Genomic DNA, 24311 nt, shown 5'->3' on the forward strand with positions numbered 1-24311 from the left:
ACTTTGTACGGATAGCGGTATATTGTGCTACATAAGTTCATTGCAATTAAGTAGGTAAGTATTACATTTATAAGCACACAGTACTTTAACAGTAAGCAGTGAAACAAGCTTTAAACAATAAAGTATCTGATAACCTATATGTACCTAATCACCAGTACGAAGTTTATCTTATCTTACATATCTAACAGGTTTAATATTGTGTTTTAGAAATGATAGATAGGGCTAACTGGCTAATAGGCTAACTTCAGTTATAAATTTATATAGGAGTTTGTTGGGCCTACATCCAATAAGTTGCAGGTAAGGTACCTAGCTAGGTTGTTAGATAACCAGTACAAGTCCATTAGTATTTACATAGGTAGGCTTCATGGCTGACAAAATACCACTGGCCAGCCCTGAAACAGCTTAGGTAAATCAAAACGCTGTAAGTTTAAGAACGTAAAAAATATAAAATGTATCATTATAGTGGGTAACCATGGATTTAGTAAATACTTCGTACACAACCACTGCAGCAGAAGTCAAGTAATCTTCATCATTATTTGCAGCCCTTCTTGACCGACTGCTGAGTACCTATAATATAATTTAATTTAACCTTAAATACTTATGTATAGTGATGACTTCTTACAAAAGTTAATGAACATTTGGACACAACACATGTTTGATTGCATTATCACAGTTTATTTTACAGGTGTTTTTATCGGAGTAGGTACCTACTAATTCCATGTGGGTAACAGATTATATGATTACCATGGAGATTACTCCGGTCATGGCAGTTTGGCAGTTGAAAACCACTGACTGAAATACAGCGAGCGGTATAAATAAAGATTATTATATAGATTTTTTATGTCGCTAGGTGCAGAACAAAAATAATGTACAAACAAAACAAGTAAAAAATGTCACTGTCACTGTCAGTGTGTTACTAAAAGTCTTACTTTGTCAAATCAAATGTCATTCATTGTGATTTACCAACAAATGTGTGCGTATAACCTACAAAGCTTCAATAGAATACTATTTTTCTAGTGAAAATGGAGGATTTACAGCTAAATATTTCTGCAGCGAAAAAAGTAAGTTCTTAAATTATTTTATATTTAATTAAATTACTTCGAATTCTTTAATGTATAATTTATTTTTTCAGATTAATAAAAAAACCAGTAATGCTTCAAAAAATGCCTCAGAATACAAGTTTATATCCAAACCAAACTTTATTGGTAAAACCATAGCAAGAAAAAGACCTCTTAAGTTTAATGAAACTCATAAAAAAGAAGAGGAAGGGCCCCAGAAGAAAATTTTCAAGCCTTTAATTCAGGCATCTAGCAAATTAGAAACCAGAGATTTAGCGTCAAATTTAAGAGATTTAAGTGAAAATAAAGGTAAATACCAAGGGAAAAATTACCAAGAACTTAATGATGAATTGCAATTAAAACAAAATAAGCCTAGAAGTGGTGGTTGGATTTCATCATTGTTTAAAAACAATCCAGATGTGCCTCATATAGGTCAGCGGGCTGTGAAACCTTTGGTGGAGAAAGTATTTGCTGGCAAAATCTTTGCTGATTTAGATATTCATCCCCACACAGTTGCAAATTTACAGCAAAATTTAGGCCTGAAAGAATTGATGACAGTTCAACAAAATGCTGTTCCGATAATATTACAAGGCAGGGATGTCCTTATTAGGTAAGTCTTACAAGTAATAATCTTAATATAACTATTGTCATATACTGTACTTGAGTGTATTTATATTAATCAGTCTGGTCTTATATAACATATGTGCTCTCTTGAATATATCCTTCTTTCCAAACTCATAACCATACTTAATATGTACTGGCCATGTACATATTAAGTATATTTACAAAGTTACAGTTATAAACAAAGTTTGGGATGCCTGTTCAAGCACAAGATGGGTCCTACCATTCTGGCCCCATTTTGCCTGGGCCTATTATAAAAAATTGTTTTTCTCTCTCATAGATCACAAACTGGTTCGGGAAAAACATTGGCTTATGCTTTACCTATAGTGGAAGGTTTACAGGCTATACGGCCAAAACTTAACAGAAATGATGGAATCAAAGTTGTGGTTGTAGTGCCAACTCGGGAACTTGCTGTGCAGACCTATGAACTGTTTGTAAAACTTGTTAAGGTGTGTAAACAAAATTTAATACAAGGATATAAATAATATGTTAATAAATATAATATCATGATTCTCAAAATTTCTTTGGGACTTACTCAATCTATTTGTTGGTTCCTATATATATTTAAATTGTTTAAAACTTTATATTGTCACATTATATTGTGTACATTATCTACTTTATTCATCTTGTCTTGTACTTACTTACAGCATTCCATCTGGTCACTGGTTTTCAGTAACTTTATCATAATGTGATTGATTTGCAGCCTTTTACTTGGGTTGTCCCTGGTTTGCTAAGTGGAGGACAAAAACGAAAAGCAGAGAAAGCACGGCTCAGAAAAGGTCTCAGTATATTAGTTGGCACTCCAGGCCGAATAAATGATCATTTAAGACATACAAAATCTTTGAATTTTGCAAAGACTGGGTAAGTTATGATTAATATTTATTACTCCACCTACTAGTACTATAACTAACAAAAAGTACTATAAATAATGCTAAAAAACATGAATTTAACAAAATATTACTTTTATAGAAATAATAAATATTATGTGGACAAAAGTACATTATAATTGCTCTGCCATGGATGAATAGAATGGACATATACAATATCAGATTATTTAGATTCTACCAAATTAAGTTTTTATATCCATTTTATATGTCCCAGAGAGAAAGGGACATACAAAAATAATAACATGGTATGCCAGCGTCTGAGGCCCTGTCAGGAAATTGGGGTTGTTGCCCATGTAGATGAAAGAATTAATTTTATTTATTTGCTTCCGTGCCCCACCCTGCGCGGAACTGTACGTCACAACCAGTTACATCTTCTGATCTATGTGCCACCATGCGTTTTTTCACCAGTTTTTTGGAATTTTATTTTAGTTGTTTAGTGTTGGATGAGGCAGACAGATTATTGGACATGGGCTATGAAAAAGACGTAGCAGCTATTGTGAAAGCTATTCAAGACCATAAAAAGGCCGCAACCTATGACCCTATTGCTTTAGCCAAGCAGAGCATTCGCAAAGCTGATGACGACAATACTGAAAAAACAGAAGTCCCGGATGAACAAAAGAATTCAAATTATAAACATCATTTGACTAAAATGTTTTTGTCTACAGAAAGGGAAACTATTTTGCTTTCTGCTACCCTCACTAAAGTAAGTTATTAAATTATTTTTATTTTCTGTATACATATGTTATTTAACATTTCTTTGTTGAATATGACTAATTATGTGTATTTCTTAGGCTGTAGAGAATTTAGCTGGAATCACTTTGGTGGATCCTGTATTTGTAGATACTTCTGAAGGGAGAGCAGTTGTGGCTGATTCTCTTAAACCACAACAAGGTGAAATACCTCTTGTTCTAGCAAATATTGAGGGAACATCTTTGAAAAATGATACAAATATAAAACCTAAAAAGGTTCCTTCAAAAGTTGAAGTGGTTCCTTTCAATATCGAAGAAAAAGAGGACCCTGTTGCTGAAGTTACTTCAGCAACTACTGAAACTAAAAGAGGTATTTATATAATTTTTTGACGTAGTAAATATATACTTCTACATCATAGTCGTATTCCTCATGGCTGAGGTTCGTGGTCATTACGTGGAATGAAACACACACACGAACTTTCTTGGCATTATCAATGGAGTGATTTACCATTGCCTTCTCCATTTCACACACAAGTTAATAATAATCAACCGTGGTCGATGAAAACTAATATACATGAGGTATACAAACTCATGTGGCACGAGTAGCATTCGAACCTGGGATCTTTCGATCCACAGACGGGCGTCTTAACCATTACACTACCACCGCTTCCTATATTATAAATATATACTAGACTGCGTGATATATTGTTATATTATTTGTATGTTGTAGGTTTGAAAGCATTCAGTGGAATAAACCACAGAGATTTATTTGAAAATCAAAATAAACCACTAAACGACAAACCATCAAATACCACTAACATAACTAAAGACGACAGTGACAGTGATTCCGATTATGAATATTTTAAGATGCAAAATGAGTTAGACGTAAAGAGTAACGTAGTTGACATTCACGAAGAAGGAGCAGAATTAAAGCCATCTGCGACCCAGAACACTTTCGTTGAAGCTGTTAAAACGGCAATTGTAGAAGACGAATTAATATTGCCAGCTACAGTAAACCAGACGTTTCTCATAGTGCCCATGAAACTAAGATTTGTGACGCTTTGTTCTCATATTGTGGAACATTGTGTGTTAAACAAGAAAGGTGGTAAAATGATCGTTTTTATGGCAACTTTGGAAATGGTAGATTACCATTCAGAGTTGATCGAGACTGTGCTGACCGGCAAAAATGTTAGAGTGAAAAAGAAAGATAAGAAATCTAAACACAACAAAAAGAAAACAGATGAAGATGATGAGGTATAAAATAGTAACTATAATTTACATCGTTTTCATATACATATTTACATGTATTATCCTTAGATAATATAAAGCAAAGTCCTCTGCTTAAAAAAGCTTAGGTGTATAATTTACTATGTTTTTACCTGAACGAAGCCGGGACGCTATTAATATACTATGTGTTCTATCAATATCTAATTCAGCCACGCTAGTTGAAATCGTGTCCAATATTTATTATATTACTTTTAGGAAAATTTGTCATCAGAATCAGAATTTGAAGTAGATTATGAAAAGCCTTCTGAGGGTGGATTGGTGCCCGTTGATTTAGATATGTTTCGACTTCACGGGTCGATGCCGCATGACCAGCGCATGGAGGTTTTCAAACAGTTTCGAGCGGCTAGGAATGGTGTATTGATATGTACGGTAAGTATTTATACACTTTGTCAAAGTTTTACTATTTTTCTCAATATGTATGTATTTGTAATTATATGTACCACATAGAACCGATTGTAAGATTGGGTTTATTTTCCTTGGGAATGCTATTGTTGCCTATCAGCTGCCGAAGCTATTTATCCCTAGTCGCCTTTTACGACATCTTTATGAGGATATGGAGTGGTCCTATTCTAAGGCAGGATCACATGGCATGTGGTCCCGCCCATAATTTATATATTTCGTCAATAATAACTGTTGTTACTTAAATAACGACTACGATGACATTTTACAGAATATAGCATTGACATTATATAAATGTAAAATTAAGTCATTAAAATCATAATTGCGGAAACTCGAAAACCATCTCAAGTTTAAGAACAAGTAACCATTACCTGCTTTCTTTTATGTTTCGCTGTTTATCAAATAGCCAAAATTATTATTAGTGTCTGTTCCGCTTTCTATATCGCTACAAATTTTAACAACATTCGAAGATTGATGCCATCTAAAGGCACTTTCTTAATCCATCAACAGAGGCGGCTTCCGACACCGCTCGCTTTGTATGTCGATACTTAATTGTTGTCTGACTGTACATACTATTAGTTGGTCATTCATTGGCGTCCGCGGCTCCCACATCACCGCTTACAATGCACCTCGATTAAACACCATTATCTGTATTTATTACATCTGTGGAGCCGCCTTGCCGGCCGGTCGGTGCACGTACAGAATTTCGTTTGCTATTGTGGTCGTGTAATTAAATAGCTGCCTACAATTATATGGTTTTTCTTGTGATTTTATGTATGTCATTGCAATCGATTTGATGGAAGATTTAAGTATTCATCATGTTGCCTTTGCATATCTCACTCAATTCGCAGGAGCAATGTCAAAATCGTAGTTACATATGGAACTTCTAGATCATCGTGCTCGTTTTTGATCGCACAGGAGCAATTAACTAATGAAGCGTTTAAAATTTAAAAAATGGTTTATTACATTCGTCCTCAATTTAACATCTAGACGATGACTCGCTAATAATCCGCATTTATTTTATCTGATCAGTAGTGTGATTCTATAAATAACTGTATTTTTTGTTTGCATTTATTATTTCGAACTGCTTTAAGAAAACTGTTTTCAGTTCAGCCTCGGAATTGGTTAATAGGACGTATTTAATGTTAATGTTTTAGCCCATAATTACATTAAATCGTGATTGGCGGAGGCAATCAAGCCGCCTGCAAGTTCGTCCAATCTGTGTCGCAGCGGGCGGCCGCTACCGCGCTGTACACAGTCACAGAATATTGACAGTGCAGACATACTTAATGGAATGCTTTATGAAAAATTAACTCATTATTTGATAATATATCTATAAAGTTTTCTATAATTGTTTATTGTGAGTTAAAAAAATCGCAATTCTAAAATTACAAAGGGATGAAAACGTTTATGAGACTTGTGGGATTCCTTTGATGAGATTTAATTGAATAAAAGAAATACATAGTATATCTGTAGTACACACATTCATTCACACATAAATACAATGACTGTTTACGAAACATCCGAATCTCTTTCCATTTAGCTTTATCTTTGTATTATTACGATATCAGCTACAGGGACTAATATAGCTTCTGTTCTTTTATTTACGAGTAAGTATTACGCTATAGCGGCAGGAGAATGTTATAATATTTCATATATATATATGTATATAATGTGTGTGATTGTCCCTATTTCTCATATTATTGATACATAATCCATCCATTTTGCCAGGACGTGGCAGCACGAGGTTTGGATGTACCGCGAGTGGATTTGGTGTTGCAGTACTGTGCGCCTGCCTCCGCCACGGATTACGTTCATAGGTAATGGAGACCATAAACCAGTTTTATTTTTTGATACATTTTTCTCTGTATATATACGAGTTTTATGGTTTATTCGACAGGGTTGGGCGTACCGGTCGCGCAGCGCAAGTCGGCGCTGCAGTTATGTTTTTGCTGCCCAGCGAAGCCGAATTTGTAAGGCATCTAGAACAAAAAAGGATAAGGTATACTATCATCTTGTAATTGAGTTATATTCTAACCATTCGTATCTTTATATTATTATGTAATTTGTTTTTTTGTATTTAAAATATTGAAATTAAGTTGGGAATTGTTGTATATAATTTATATGTTTCGAACAGATTACGGCAGGCAGATGAATCCCATGCCCTGGAGGCGTTGCGTACGGTGGCTCCCACTGCAGCCAACCCTGCGCGCGCCGCCATCGCCGTGCAGACGCAGCTGGAGTACACCGCGCACAGCAGCAAGGAGTGGCTCGCCAGGGCCAGCAGAGGTCGGCTGATAGATATTTGTACCCCCCCACACTGCAGCCAACTTAATAACGCCACCAGGGTTCCGTTAAAAAACAAATCTTAAAACTTTGGAAATGACTCTGATTTGACTTTAAATCTGTTTGAGAATTATGGTGTTGCCTATCCTGTTCCAGGCCCTGTCACTTGTTAAGACTTATCAAGAATCCCTTAGTCGCCTCTTGGTCGCTTTGCAACCAATAGTAGCTCTTTGGTTTTATTTGTCACATACATTTTTAGACCGTTAAAATATATATTGCTCTGACAATTATGGGCTGGTCAGTGTGACAAATTTATATTGTGTTATCCCGCAGCCTACACATCATGGGTGCGTTTTTACTCGGGCTACCCTCGGGAAGTGAAGCAGTGGCTGGACGCACGGCAGTTGCACCTGGGTCACGCAGCCAAGGCGTTCGCGCTGAGGGACACGCCAGCCGCACTCGCGAGGAGGGCCAAGGCAGACCCTAACTTGAAGAAAGAGAAACCGGTGAACAGACTCACAGTCCGCGATGAGGAGGAGAAGAAACGACCAGGGTGAGTTAGTTTGGTGTCTCGAGATAATATTTAAAATTAAATATTTAAACTTTGTTTTTCAAATCAAATCAAAAATCACCTCAATGTAATAATTTCATTTATTTTAATGCTCCTTTTGAACGGGAAAGAAGGTCAAACAAACATATTTTCATATTTATAATATTATGTTTTCTTTGTTGCTTAGGTTCTCTAAGATTATGGCAGGAGCCTTCGGTGGACGTATAGTGAATAAACAGAGTTCTATGCATACGGCTAGTGAGTTTGACAGTGGACTGCCGCCCATAGAACCTCAGAAGAAAAAGAAGAAAAATTAGAAACTATATAGCTGGAGGTATATCAATATTTGTACATAAAATATCAATAATAAACGTAACGTATTTCCAAAAGGCATTTCTTTTCAAACGTCATTTTTGTTTTTATTACTAAGACGAAAAATGGAAGATGGACGCCGTCCAAAATTCTAATCGCGAGCGGGGCTAATGGGCGCGCAGCCGTTGGCTACCGTTTTCATAACTCTGACTCACGAGTGACTCGAATGAAAAATGATTTTAAACCATTACTGAGCCCCGTCCGGCCTTTTGATATTTAAATTTTTTTCAAGCGGCCGTCATTATGCCGGAATGATTTGCGAATTTCGCCCCAGCCCGCGGTTTTTGTCAGACTCTGAACGAGTTTTTGTCGCTCTCATTTACCATGTTTTTATTACTGCATAATGACAAATTAAAAGAGTATTGTGAGGCGCTTTCATGCTGAATTCTTCGCCCTTTTCAAGGTTGACGGGCTTTTCTTTGAGGTCTTCATCGTGACTCTATACAATGTCTACGAAACGGCTCCTGAGTCATATTTTGCGGTTAAATGTCAGAATTCTCAATCATTAAGCGATTCATTCATCGTTTCAAACAAAAACTCCACTCATCATAATTATCGTGTCACCTTACCCTTGACGTTGGTATTAAGAGGCTTTTTATGAGCTCCAAGGTTAGATAATTTATCGGAAATTAAGTTTCATTAGGTTTTGATGTAGTAATAGAATATAAGTCAGCAGAAGTGGTAATTTTGTCAGCTATACTTAATTTGTTTTTTTTTTTACTATGTTGAGTGCTCGAACTACTAAGGTATGTAAACATGTATAGTATACTTATCTAATAGAAAATGAATATTGAAAATTGTGGGCTTCGCTAGTTACACAAATACAACTGAGAATAAAGGTGTACGTTTATATGGGATTTTATCGTATTAAGAGCACAGGAGAACAAATGTACATTGTGATTCCCACATGCACATGTTGTGGCGTATCCACATTCCACAGTTGTGTGGCGCAGCTTCGCGCATCATTAAACTCCACATTGCATGCTGGCCGGCGCCAAACCTCGTGAAAATGCCTTTTCATTAGCATCAGCTCTACTGAAAAATCGTTCTGACAATCATTAGTGGATAATACATTATATCTAGTGGTTATCGCTTTATTATCTACATTCGACAAGAACTGCGTGTTTGCGTTCCTCTGTCTCACTGTTTGACTTGGTTGAGAAGCTACTATGTCAAGAGTTTTCAATCGATATTTTTGAATAATGTACGATATTCAGTCAGGTACAAAACTTTGTTAACATAAAGCGTGACTTACCATATTGATTGTGTGGTAAAAATATAAGAAATAATCATTACTTTTTTGTAAGAATAATTCAAGTTTTTCTGGAAAGCGCTCTAAAACTCCCAACAGCTATTCTATTAAGGCGTGCCGCGGTAGCGCATCACAATGGTGTATTATATTAATTTCCGAAGGTAATTCGCCAGTACGTGAGCTCTGTGATTGATGTGCGGGGAAAATTGTCTGATTAAATAAATTTACGCCAGTACACGAAACATCGAGATATAGAGAGTAAGGCTTCTATTCTGTTTTCAGTGAAGTGAACTTTCGAAAGAGTGACATCGAGAAAGCTTTTTTTATAGGAAACCTTGCCTACTACCTTACCTTACTTAAATTATAGAATTTTTACTTTAGTTCTAGGTTTCGCATTTTATATCTATCTACCTTGTATGCCACTGTGCGGCATTCAAGGTAGATAATTGTTTTCAATCGGACTCGATCTCTATTCGGTAGTACATTGCGCCTGCAAGGTGGGCGGCGGCAGGCCGACCTGCATCATTAGTTTATGCTCTTATTGTGCCTACGACTGCTAGTCTTCTGAGAGTATGTAAAAAATTACATGTTAATTCCTTCTTTTGCTACTTTTAATATATTATTTGATTTATTATTACTAATATTTAAACCAGTTATACTTATTTAAAATAAACATTTACGTTCTTAGCCTAATATAGTGGATAGCGCTATAAAATTATCCACATTGATTAAACCAATTTAAATGGCATATCTGCTAACAGTCATGAAGATTTATGCCAAATAATTTCGTGTCTACCGCGTAGCTCTTCTATCTTGAGCGAAGCAGTTGGTCTGTGCGTTGGAAGGCGGCAGCAAAGCGCCGCGTCATGACCCACCGAATTATGAGCACAAAGAGCCGTTGATACCGAATATTCCATATAAATATTGAGCTAATCGCCCTTTCAATGAAGCGGCCCGCTTTTTATTAATAATTGATCGCGGAGCGGCGAGTCATGCGCCTTATTGTGTGGTGGAACATATTTTTTGCTGGAGTATAACTCATTAATGAGTACTCGAGTGGGCACATGACGCCGCCAGAGGGCGTGCGTGAAACTAGCCCGAAACTAATTTCCGATGAGTTTGGGATACACATTAAATAATGTGGAACAAATTTTTGTTTGCGCACCCGATGGCTAATTAATAATTTCCCTACATCATGGCCGTTTAACCCTTCAAATGAAAAAAAGGCTTATATGTCAACCCAATCATAGTAGGTAGTATTTCTTTGTACTACTAAGCGATTTAGGTAATAATCTACGATTTTGTAGCACGATGTCCACTATCGCCCTTTGTTTTTGTTCTCTTTTTTCTATTTACTTTATTTATTTACTAAATGTTTTATTAATATTTTCATTTTCTTACTGCTGAGGAAATCAAAAATATTTATATTTATTTCAATACTCCCATATCGGCTCATCGAGCATTTTTATACTACACTATACTAATAAAATACACTATAAAAATATTTAACAAACTGTATGTATTGTGTATTACACCTAAAGAAGTATATGACAATTGAATTGTTATGTTACCTAAAATTATTAAAACACGCGTATTTCCTAATCTTGTGAACCACCATTCTGTTCTCATAATCCTATTGTGTAGTTTCGAGCACGGTATCTGTTTACGGTCGTGTTGTCACTTTCATTGATATGCTCTGCCCCGTTTATTTAATTAAACATTCACACAGGTTTCGTAAAAGAATAACTCTTAATTTTTAAGTATTATGAGTTTGCCGCTTACAGGCAGTTAAGTGAACAGTTAGGTACAACTCCCTGAGAATCGGCTAATCATAGGGTGACCACAAAGTTGCTTCATACGTGTATTTGATTTCCTACGAATATTAATAATAAATCAAAGATATTTTTTTTCAAATCAATGATATTTTATAAAGATTAAAGAATACGAGTAACATATGTAACATATCTACTATGAAGATATTTCGCTAGTTCTTACCGTTCATTACAATCTTGAGTAGTTATTAGGTAAGTAATACATTTTAATTGTATTAAAGTAAGTAAATGCGTAAATAATAATACCCAAATCAGTACCCAGTAGTAAACTAAAAGCAAAAATATTTGTGATTAGTGCAAATAAAAAATGCGTTTCATATTCAAATATACAAACAATAAAGGATCGATAAACTTGTTATTATCTAGAGTTTATGCGTTCGTTGGTTATTCATGGCTATATTTATGGCACAAATCACCAAATGCACAGAAGTTAAGCTCACATATATCACAAAAGTTTACATCATAAGAAAGAAAAATACGTTGTTTACTTTCCAAATATGAATTAAATAAGATGTATATACTTAGTTAATTCTTGCCCGAACTTATAAGAATTGAACTTGTGCTTACTGAATTTGAATTAGTGCTATTTTGCCAATTTTTTTTTCTACTGGCATTTTTATTAGAAAATCTTAATCTTTAATATTACATAATATCAACAATCCAGTTGAAAATGGTTCAAAGTGATCGAACATCAGCTCTGTACCCTCTCTATTTTGAAGCCATATTCATGGGCACCGCATAAAAACGCAGTGTCATTGTTCGCGAGATGCCACCGACTGATTATCGTATTGTTTCCAAGCGGGAAACAGCTAACATTCACTCCATTTAATATAATTGAGTGAATGAGAAACGTTATCAATTATTGTTATTGTATCACGAGTGCTCAGCTAGGAGGCTAATTATGTCCGCTTTGCAACTATTTAATTGTGTTTTTGGTTCCCTAATTAACACCGGCATTGTATAATATGCCTAATAAAATGTTTTTCTATTAAGAACTCGTAAAAACAAAGATATCCAAATTGTATCTTCACAGTGCAATTGAAGTATTTTCTTCTGGACTTAGATTGTATAAAAAATAATAGATCAATTACAGACAGACACAGATGTGTATATTAAACTGGACTTGTCTATAACATTAGGTAGAATAAGTAGTCAGTCATAGAACTTTCTTTGACACCACCGGTACAGTTGTAGATTTTTTTTCACTCGCAGTAATCATAATAAATTGTTGTTAAATAGGGTCATTGGTATGAACATGCTGCAAAGCGTCTGCCATGTAATTGTTAACAGCATTGTTAGCAGAAATTCCAATTTTCCTATATGCGATTATAAAATAATGAGAAAACAGAGACATAGGTCATGTTTGGTTATCTTTTTACTCAACGTCTGTGACGAGGCTACGGCGATAATGTATCATAGTCATCATAGCTCGATTAGAAAATACAACAAAAATATATTTTTAAAATGACTACATTGTTAAAAAACTCGAAAGATTTTATTTTCGCTTGAAATACCATTCGGTGAATGTTCAGAACAGTGCAGAATGTAGTTCATTCTGCACTGTATTTAATGCGGCTGTAATAACTGCGGCTTAATGATGTGGAAAGAGAATGAGACAGAGCAAGAACCACGCGATCGCAGCAGTCGCTTTGTAAAACACTGGGTAATAGCAAGAAACAACCGTTTTACAAGAATTAATCATGGAGTAGGTGGCAAAAACATGAGCTATTAACGCGTTGTGAGCGGGGAAGGCCTTTTACTATTCATGAGCGAATTAACGGCAAACCTCTCACAATTTTAACTATTATTCTTAACACCTTCACATAAAGCTCAGATTCGCGAGATTTTCGCAACTCTTCATTACGGACTCTGCAAATCGATATTACTTACTTTAAAAAACTCGGACAAAACATGCCAGTAATCATAAACCGACAATTATTTTCGTAAGGTAATCGATTCATTAGTATCTATTTGCAGTCAAGGTAAATTTTTGTGGTTTTGTTTATAATATATAAAAAGTAATCTTCTTCTACAATACTGACGTTCAGTTTTTAATATATTCAACGATAAACCTTCACTTGCGTGCACTCTTTATACTATGCTTGCGGTTATCCTCCTATTATTGATTGACTCGATTGTCCTATTTTATTCATAGTTTTACAGGTATTTCCGAATGCATCCAACAAAATCGTCTTGATAAGCATTATAGAAGCAGAAGTATGGTATCGGAAGGGGTAGTAATATTGATAGGTCTGTTTCGGGCGAGGTTGAGGTAACCCGAGCGCGCCGCAGCCTGCGGTCGCACTCGATACAAAACACTGCGAAATTGCCCGTGCGCATAACCCGTCACATAGCAGTGTCGTGGCTCTGTGCTGCTGCAGTTACTTCAAGATTTTAGTAAAATATTATATGAACCATTTGCATTTCCGACTATAATACATAATTTATGTGGATTTAAAAACGCTTTGAGTAAAGAAGTAATGGAAAATATCCTAGTATCATTCAATATTTAATAATGATATGAAAATAATGCTTTTGTGTGGCGTGAGAACCATATCCTCCAATGTCGTACAAGGTGACTAAGGGATTGACAGCTAGGAAGCAACAACTTCATTTCAAAATATCGTTGACGTCAGGCAGTTGGTCTTTCGTAAAACCATAGCTGAATGTTGAGTTTTTCTTGTTAAATACCTATTTAAAAAACTGATACCTACCATAGTTTTTTTATAGGGATATGATATTCTGACTACTCTTGGAAGTCTCTGCAAATAAGCATACTACAAAGTAGAATGTATATTATGCATAAGTTGTATATGTAGTGTGTGTGTTGAGTCCGAGAAGCCTAAGGTAGCCTGTCGTCTCGTGTTACACGTGGTAGATACATTAAATAGTTAAACTTGAGATGTTAGCATTCACTTTTTTTAAAGTACATCATTCTTGTAGTATTTATTTATTTATAGGTTTATATACACATAAAAATTACAGAAAAAAGTGTTCGCTGGCGACCTAAAGAACATCTTTGCCTCTTGCTTAAATTTTTCACTATTCTATTTTGCGCCACTTCTTGCCAGCTGTCTCTTCGGTTTTGAAGTCCTTTAGTAGGTCTAGGTACTTTTTTACTCCTACGGTATCTGGGACGAAGGATATGAATTGAAGAATTGAAGTTTCAGCAGTGGTTCCACCGCGACGACCTCCTAGTATATACCTGGTACAATGTCATTGACATCAATTCTATATAAAAAAGTTTTTTTCTAGAACTAAAATTTGTCAAAATAATCTTTCTGTGTACACAACACAGGGGCTGATACTCGCTGAGTATTTAGTCGAGATTACGTCCGTTTACCAAGTGAGCCGCGGCGACCGCAGGCACACACGGAACTGCATATGTAGGTGTTCTTGTGGCACTACTGCTACTGGGTATTCTGTGAAAAGGGAATCTAACAGAATGTCCGTCAATTATTTTAAATAATTTTAACTTTCAAAAGCAGATTTTTCTTTTAATGTTTTTATTTTTTAACATATTAATTCCTTTGTCTCTCAAACATACCTACGGCAATGTACGGTACATAAACTATTTTTCATCACAAAAGAAGTAAACCCACTATACAACGTACCACAACTTACCATACTTTTGGATTAATGTAGGTACTTTAAATATATATTAATTTTCCCTCTTTCTTTATTATAAATATGTCTTGTAGAAAAACGTGCTTACGTTTCCATATCATTGTACAAGTAATGATAATTATTATTTTTCCTATTCCAACGAATGGCAGTAGGTAATTGTTGAAACAACTGTACATTAAAAACGCTTCCATTCGAGCGCACATATAATCAACTGCGGTCAGCATTCATACATCTAGATGGTTAGATATCGGTTTAATAGAGTATGTGAATATAATATCTATTGGATGTTATACGTAGGGAGCCACTTGGGCTCTCAGCTCACTGGCTTGAGTACGGTAAAGAGACGCAAATGTGACGCGACGGCAGGCAGCTCTGCGGTCAATGTTTTCCACGTCCTATTATTGGATGTTAGTGTTATTAAAAAATTTTTTTTTGTTAGATGAGGCCTGCATATAGGCAATAATAGCATTCCCAAAAAGCAATGTATGTCTCACCGTGAAATTTCGGCAAACTGTTTGCCGGTGGTGTATGCAGTCAGCAGAAACAATACTTTTCATCCCTGATTATAGAGTGTACACAGTTATAAAATGTTACGTAAATACGAATTTGTTGTACTGGTACATTCCAAAAAGAATGAAAGTATTCAGTAATTTTAGTTTAAACACCAGTACCTAATTGAATTGAATACACGCATCAGAATGTCCGGATTGTAACATTTGTCCATTAGGCGTAACGAGTGTTTTTCGCGCCACTGCCGCCGAGTTTAAGTGAACGAAAAATGTGACATTCTGTAATCAACACCTCGGTGCACGGACATCTGATACTGCAGCGTATTTTAAGGTCGTTTTGGTTGTGGTTATTACTCATATTTGTGGCTATCGATCGTTTGAGAACGATGAGACTTCGTTTAAGTGGACACGACGCTGGCTTTATAAACAGTTGTTAATTCCACTTCTCTGCCTCCGGTTTTTAATTGCTAACTTTTGTAAATGTTACTTATGTTTTATAACATAACTTTTATAAAATTACTTTATTATTCTTAATACAATTATATCCCGGATTCATCATCATTTTCATCATAACTTTTAGCCTACATCAACCCACTGCTCGATATACGCCACTTCCTACGGTCCTGTACCATGCAGTCTCGTCCATTGTCGCTATGTGTGTCGCGTGTATGTGAAGTAAAATGTCATAGTTATAAGATATATATTATCAACAATTTCTCCAGAGACAAGAGTCATTTTCTCACACCATTGGCATCAGCAAAGACAGTCTCGGCAGTAACCCGATCAGCTGAGAGCGTGGTCGCGGGCACCGGAGCGAGCGACACCGCCTTCCTATTCCGACATCTCGGTTACGGCCGATGACCAACTCATAATCTTGGTTATTTAACTCTTTAAGTTAACCAAGGGAAAGGGCTATAAACTTTAAAATTCTTCTCATAGGCGAACGGCTAGCAAACTATCAATATTCCAGACGCGCAGTTCCACTAGGATATAATATCTATATAGAGATGCTATTCAGCTAAATGTAGTCAAGTTCCACAACTCTTGGTTCTGTCCAGCTCTGTGATTTATCCCGTAAAGGGTTCAAGTGATAACGTGATGCTGTTGCTCTTATTTCAAAAATAAATATCAACTTGTTTTCACGAAAATGTAATTTAAATGTAACTCAATAAATGCTTTAAAACAAATCTGTCACTGAGTGATTTTATGTATGCATACGATGAAAGCAGGATTTATCTCGAAATGAGTGTCAATGTTGACGCTAAAGTCAATAATACGAACGCTTTCATTTACAAGATTTGTAAACATAAAAGGGTAAATTTACATTTTGATATTCGCAAGTGCTTCTGGGACTAAAGTGGCGTTCGCTCCCTAAAATTTTAAAACACCCATTTGCATATGCTTTGAGTACATAAACGACACTTTCTGGAGCACTTTCAGAGGGTGATGGGAGTGGGTGGAGGGAGTTAGTTAAATCTGAAAATATTGCTTGTTATATATTTATGTAATCGGTGGTGGTCCAGTGGTGAAGACCCCTATGAACTAAATAAAAAATCTTATAGGATTCGAACATTCCTAATGTGGCATGAATACATTCTTGTCGTATGAGTTTATATACCAATCTGACTACCATTACTTGCTTCCGGTGAAGGAAAACGTCCTGAATGAGAAACCTTTGATGATTTATGAGCTAGTTTCTGAGAGGCAATGGCAAGACACTCCATTATATTGCCCGCTAAGTCGCTGTGTATGTCACATTCCACATAATGACCACGACCCTCAGCCATGTAGAATATGTCTTTAAAAAAAGATGTAATTATTAGACATGTTTATGGAAAATTATATAGGTCTTACCTAAGTATTTTGTGCCATTAGTTGTTAAACATTATGTAAAAAAATATGGCAAAATCAACTAGTTTTTTCTATACTCATTATCGTATTTTATTTTAGACATGACAATGACGTTATAAACACAACTCTCACTAAAAACCTAACAGGACGATTTGCATACATTAAATCGCTTCTGATGAGTACGAGTGGATGGCACAGGGGTTGGAGATGCGGGTGTAGGAGGGGGTAATCAGCGTAATGCCAATCATGCAAATGCCGAGATCCAACTGAAAGCCTCAACCGGCTTGTTTCAGGAGTTAAAATGGAGATCCACTTAGCGGGCTACGCAGCTCACATACGCAATTGATGACGAGCCAAAGAATATAATTTTGTATAGAAGCGAGACATAGGAATAGACATTTTATTAAATTACGTCAATTGCATTATGTAGCAACACTCATCACTTTTTACATAACCATGAAATAGAACAACATTTTATTCCTATCTGCTTCAGATGTGACTTTTACGTTTGTTACTTTACTTACCTATCTACGTAAACCGATATATTTTGTCAAAAGTGAGTCTAGCTACCTATCTTTTTGGCTTACTTACATGTACTTGAAAACAAACTTAAGATTCTGCTAACAGATTGCTAGTCTTTGAACAGGATTGGCCGCTCCTAAACGCCGACATAAACTGAGCCGTGAATTTGCTAATTGAGGATTTGTATGAGGCGCTCGGTGATTTATTTTGCTTGAAAAAGACAAAGTAGGTAACAATTGTTATTACTTACTGATAAAAGGAAAGTTTTTTTTTTTAAACAGTATAGGTTCGTTAGTGAAGATAATGGAAAATACATATTTCGTCATTATCGCGATAAAAAAGGCTTTTCTATTTTCAACGCTAGTTAGGATTATCATTTTATAATATTTTCAGGTGATTGGACCTACATATTATTCATATAAATCAATGAAATATGTAAAATTATTTTTCAATTAATATTTACAAGCAGATTACTTACATGCTGAAATATGAAAAGGGAAAAATATGAATGAAAAAACATACCTCGAAATGTTCAAGTAATAAATTCACCATCCATAGCTCCCCATCATTACTAAAAACACAGCCACTGTCGCGTGAAGCATCCACAAACAGTTGCTAAAATATCAATTCACTTCATTTACACTTTAATCAGAGCGCTTTATTTTGTTCTAACTCCACATTAAAGGCTGCTAAAAGCAACATGGCCGCCGGTTCCCGCTTTCATTTCGTATTCATAGTGCGAAATGGTGGAGGCGCACAAATGCTCACTTTTAAATCACGATCACGACGTACTAAATAGAATTATTATGTAAAAAACGCTTGGAACGTTTTGTTATATAAATAATAGCTCATCTTAGTTTAAAGTATTGATGTTAGCACAGAATTTAAATGTTAGTTAAGTACTTTACTACGTTTGCAGTTCTTATAGATGTTTTTTGTCTGATTTTGCCTAATTATAAGGTAAGTTACATCATTAAAAATAATTATATAGTCATAACATGCTTTAAAAACAATATGAAAATTATTCACTTTATAGTACCGTTATAATTAAGTAAGATCGAATAACGTATTCACATGAAATAAAGAATTCGAGGCAATGGCAACTGCAATGGCACGAAACTAGATTACCGATTGCATGTAGGAAATTGAAACGGATATTAATTTTCAAATTAGTCGTAACATAAAGATATCGAATATATCAAGTCTTGTAAGACTTGATTAATGATATTAAGTAGGTAAGACGCAAGATTAATTTAATTAATATCAAGAAATTGTTCCACGGCGTTGGTTGAATATAATAGGAATGGATATATTTTGAGGATATCGGGTCTTGGGGTAGGTCCTATTTACGAAATAACTGATAAATCAGTTTTTTAGACCACCACTACTACTTCCGGTGAAGAAAATCTGCACACTGGTTGATTATTAACTTGTGTGTGAAATGGAGAAGGCAATGGCAAACCACTCCATTAATAGTGCCAAGAAAGTTGTTATGTGTGTTTCATTCCACGTAATGACCACGACGAAAAACGATGAATGAATACGACTATGAAGGAAGGAAGAGGTTCCCTCTTAAAAGAAAATGTGCTAAATTGTGTAGTCATAGTCACATCTTGCTTGCTCGTGACGATTCGTAAAAGCAGCGAAAAGGTTCGAATTATGTGAATTAACATATCAAACACACCTTCGTTATCCGAACGCCGTTTACTACGATGGAGGAAATTTGATACATGATCTTTAAAAAATAATTGCTGTGTAAATTATTACAACAAATAAAATCTATCTTGATTGTCCAGCCTAATGTTTAATGCTTATTTCAGGTTTCGTTGTCTTTGGGTTAGTCATTTACACATTTTGTGAAGATTATATACTAGAGATGTAACGGATAGCAGTTTGGCCGGATACCGGATACCGGATATTCGGCCTACCACCTGGCCGGATAGCCGGATATCTGGCCGCCGAATATCCGGCGGAACTTAGCCGTTTGGTGCAGCGCACACACACTTGGCGTAGGCGACGCGCGAACGATCGGGTGGCCTCGGTTTGATTCGGGTCTTTTCGTTGATGAGCGAAGTTAGCAATTCTTTCATTCATAAAGCTCATGACACGTTTTGGGATTGTTTTGATGAGGTAGCAAATGAAAACAATACTGGCCAGGTTCAACGCGAAGAAAGAAACGCGATAACCTGTGAGCTGGATTTTTATCTCAAGTCAGTGCGAATTGATCGCAATCGTGACCCTTATTCTTGGTGGGCAGCCAAACAATACCCAAATTTATCAAAGTTTGCCAAAATCTATCTTTCAGCACCTTGCAGTAGTGTGTATAGCGAAAGACTTTTTTCTGAAGCTGGCCTTATTTATGAAAAGAAGCGAAACCGCCTGCTGCCTCTCAATGCAGAAAAATTGGTTTTTATTCACCATAATTTGCCCTTAGTACAGTATGAGTACTAATTAATTAATTTTCTACTTTAAACAATACCTAATTATGTTTCTTAAGTCTTACTAAATAAAGTAAATAATTACTAAACAATTTTTTTTTATCCAGATCTTTTTTTATTTCGGCCGGATGTCTATCCGGCCGAATAGTAGTTATCCGGTATTCGGCCGGATAGCATTAAGGCCGCCGGATAGGCCGGATACCGGATTGTTACCGGATATCCGTTTCATCTCTATTATATACATTATATTTTTCACATTTGATAAATAAAAAAAGAGAAAGTTGAGTACATAATTAGTTGTTATCTGTTTTATAAAAAAATATTGTGGAGGAAAACGAATAATATCGCCGATAACTTGGGTAAGCAAGTATTACTTTATACTTACATATTATAAAAAGAAATCCCCCTGTTTCGTCTGTCAGTCCGTCTGTATGAAACCTAAGAAGATTTTTTCACACAGTCAGAATCCTGATAGGTCTTGAAGTGTCGATCGCACTAGTGTGGGGTTGCACAAATAAATGACATTTTAAATTGGAGTGCGAGATGTATCTGTGCCGCGGCGTGCGGCGCGCGGCTCTCTACTTCATTCGTGCTTTGCTTTAGGAATACTTTAACACTAGTTTTTCACTTTTTTCTCTTACACACCAGAGATAACTTTAGAGGCGTCACGCAGTAAATAAAACTCCATAAAAGGTATTATATTTTTCAGTCGTTTATATACAATTAATCATTAATTAATTATTCATTTATTAAAGATTTTACCCAATTTTATATACCTATGTATTACAGAAATAAATACTTTTGAACAAGACTTTTGTGTTCATACACAAAAGTCTTGTTCAAAAGTATTGGTTCAAAATAAAATTAAAAATTATGTATTCGTTAAAATCTTAAAATTATTAATTAGGTACCTAAATTGTCAAATATTCGTTTTTGGAATCTACTTTCAATGCTGTTGAAAACAATAAATCACGATTATTAAATAGGAAATAATGTATTGTATTAGGAGCTCCTAGTGGGTGTGTCCATAAACCCACCTCGAGGCTTTCGCTAAACGGTCGCTAAACGTTTGGGCGGCCCGCCCTATGTTCCTTCGATGCGACACAGTACCTCCCGTGGCACGAAATAAACCTTACACTTCTCACGATAAGGTTCCTTTTATCAAAGAGCCCAGAGTGCATTAGAACTCTTTCACAGTAAACGTCGTTAATGTCTATACCTATATGTTAAACGGTCGCTTTTCCTATTATTACAGCGCAGGGCGTTACGACTTTCCCTATACCTACTGGTTTATGTGATCAAGACTTTCTTATGTGTTGTAATTGTAATGAATGGTCATCCAACTTGCATCCTACTCCTTACAAATTGATTTGTATGTGAATGAGTGAAGAGGTTAAAAAAGTGTTTTTCAATCACGCAAAATCTTGCCATTAGACAGATTGGATGGGGCACGGGCATAATAGTTGCTGAGGTAAACACCTCAGCTGTGACTCGTTCATGAGTGTTTATTCGTTGAGCGGTCAATTTATATGTATGGAATTGTCTAAGTAAAAGTAAATTTCTTCTTCACGCATAGTTGCATCTTATGGCATTAGAGCCATGGCAGTCGATTTGGTTAGCAGAGCTGTTGCGAGTGGACCGGCTAAGTGTCGCCCGCTCCCCAGGGCCGGAATGCGATTAATAACCTCAGTAAAAGTTCCACTGGGTCGGACTTAGGAATATTTATCTGTAAATAAATAATTATTCAACACAACTACTTATTAACTCTCAGAACAATTGCATTTTATTCTAAGTTTTATTAATGACAAATGTCTATATGTCTTTTTATTTTTTGTCGTTCCATAATTGAATTTCTTGTCGCCTTTCTCATGAATGTGGCTATCATACATATGAATATTTATTAAAATCTTGGGTAGGTATTAGTTCCAAGCAAATATACAACTATTCTGCTTTATTAATTACTAGCGGTCCGTCCCGGCCTCGCACGTGTAAAAACATAAAATATTAACACCTTAAAATATTATACACCTAACCTCCCAGAGGTTAGGTGTATAATATTTTATGTATTTATAAAATAAAAATACTACATTTCCCCACTAAAGTATATTCAAATTACATAAATAATGTTTTTTTACTAATAAGACCAAGTCCACCCCTGTAAGTTTTCCGCCCTGCAATACTCCGGTCTCTGACTAGATACAACTTTTTGCATTTGTCAGGAGTTCTGAACATTTTGTGCCTGTTATAATATTGATTTGTTGCAAAGGCCGAATATTCATACACTAAAGGTTACTCATTTATTTATTTAGTCGTATGGCGTTATAATCGTTCTTACACTTAACTATTTTAAAAAGTACCTACATTTAAATTCTTCATGCATTGGGCTGTATTTGCGTCCGAGGAGAACCAGCCAGTAAATCTTGGTAAATAAAAATTATAAAAAAGTAATACATTACGAAAGTAGGATGTTGAATCTGCATAATTCCATATTAATGAAAAAAAAATGTTATTAAATGTTATAGAGTCGACACGTGGAACAATGTTTGGCCATTTCATGTGATGATAATCTGAATATAAATCTAATGAAAAAACGAAAAAGAAAGCCAAGAAGGGCTTATACGGATACAAATAAAGGAGAGAGCAAGTTTGGTGGCGTACAGGGTGGTCAAAACGATGGCTAAAGATAGGGAGAGATGGAAAAAACTCCACAAGAACTGTTTTCTTAAATGTTACATTTAATAATCTACATTTTATAAACGACGTCCACCCTCATAATGATGCGTCAAAAGTAAAATGTTCTCAATGTTGGAGATATGGGTTTCTAACACATTTTTTTTTATAAAATCTAAATCTAATAAGCCGAACATTCTTAATCTAACTCTATTTAAATTCTCATTATACTGTAATCTTAAACAAGAACGAGGTTAAATGTGATAATTGAACCTTAAATCATAACCATTATTATGTATTTATTATTATTTGTAATTGCTGTAATAGCTGAAAATTATCGAAGGTTGCGCTCCACTGTGGCGTCGATTTTTTGCACGCCTAGTTAATAAGCATCTACTGGCTCGTGAAATATTACAAATTGCGTCCCCCTCCTCCCCGTATCACCCCCAGTTTTTATATCGCCTTTTTCATGCGTCTACATCAAGGGTATTCGATCACCAACGTGTTAAATGAACATATTTGCTTACAACCGCGTCTGACGCGAATTAATTTTGTAAAATTTGTTTGAAGTTATTTTCAAACTTGTAGGTATTTACTGAAATTTAAATTAGCACTCCAGTAGGTACATAGCTAATACGAATATTAAGTTAATAGTTAAGTTAGAAGGACTTTCCAAAAATTTTGGACAATATTCGCGTTTAGCCCTAAATAACTATCATCTTATAACATTAAGAACGTAACAAATATAATATTATTATAAATTTCCTTTGACTTAATTTCACTCGTTATTTACGCTTCCTCGATCGCAACGAGCGGTATTATTCGTAATTGAATTGAATCATTACAAAATCAGTTACGTCGCGATAGAACCAATCAATTTCCTTAAAGGATAACTTTATAAAAGGGAAATTGGGAAAGTGAATTAAGCGCCCCACAAACTGGTTATATCAATCATAAACTTATTCGATTAATTACGTTTTGCGGAGTTAATAGCGACATCTAATATTGGACTAGTGATGGGAACATCCCTGTCGATGTTTTTTACACTGATAAATGTTACATTCTTACAATTAATAGTAAAACGTAGCAAGTGGTATTCGAGTAGTTAAGATGCCTGCCTGTGATTGAAAGGTTCGAATCCTATTCGTGCCACATGAGTTTGTATATCAATGCTATAGGTAATTATTTAATAGCTATAACAATTAAACATTATTTAATAGTTTCCTTGTCCACTTATTATCAATTAAATGCAAAGGTTGGATAGTTAAATAAATAGTTGTTATTATTATACTTAATTGTCGTATTTATAATAATTATAATTGTCCCATTTATTTGGTGCGGATTGAAAATCGAATTATCATCTACGCGTTATTTACAAAAGTATTATTCTAAAGATAACCAATTAACAATAATATAGAATTATAATAATCATAAAGGTACAAACGTCATAACAAAAATCAT

The 24311-nt window shown here is 35.3% G+C and overlaps 1 protein-coding gene across 1 annotated transcript; it reads left to right on the forward strand.

The window, feature by feature from the left end:
• Positions 1–780: 780 nt before the first annotated feature.
• Positions 781–8174, forward strand: LOC128670125 (uncharacterized protein). Its single transcript, XM_053745537.2, has 13 exons — positions 781–1061; positions 1133–1668; positions 1960–2128; positions 2383–2540; positions 2996–3269; positions 3358–3625; positions 3986–4509; positions 4738–4911; positions 6673–6761; positions 6842–6943; positions 7079–7230; positions 7561–7780; positions 7965–8174. The coding sequence occupies exons 1-13, from the start codon at positions 1023–1025 to the stop codon at positions 8092–8094; spliced, it is 2835 nt and encodes a 944-aa protein (XP_053601512.1). The 5' UTR covers positions 781–1022; the 3' UTR covers positions 8095–8174.
• The last annotated feature ends 16137 nt before the right edge of the window (positions 8175–24311 follow it).

The sequence above is a fragment of the Plodia interpunctella genome, chromosome 5, assembly GCF_027563975.2.
Source record: "Plodia interpunctella isolate USDA-ARS_2022_Savannah chromosome 5, ilPloInte3.2, whole genome shotgun sequence".
NCBI lineage: Eukaryota > Metazoa > Arthropoda > Insecta > Lepidoptera > Pyralidae > Plodia > Plodia interpunctella.

Coding starts and splice junctions, on each gene's coding strand:
- LOC128670125 (XM_053745537.2), top strand. CDS start 1,023: ATGGAGGATTTACAGCTAAATATTTCTGCAGCGAAAAAA. Junction 1,669..1,959: donor GGCAGGGATGTCCTTATTAG/GTAAGTCTTACA, acceptor TCTCTCTCATAG/ATCACAAACTGGTTCGGGAA. Junction 4,510..4,737: donor AAACAGATGAAGATGATGAG/GTATAAAATAGT, acceptor TATTACTTTTAG/GAAAATTTGTCATCAGAATC.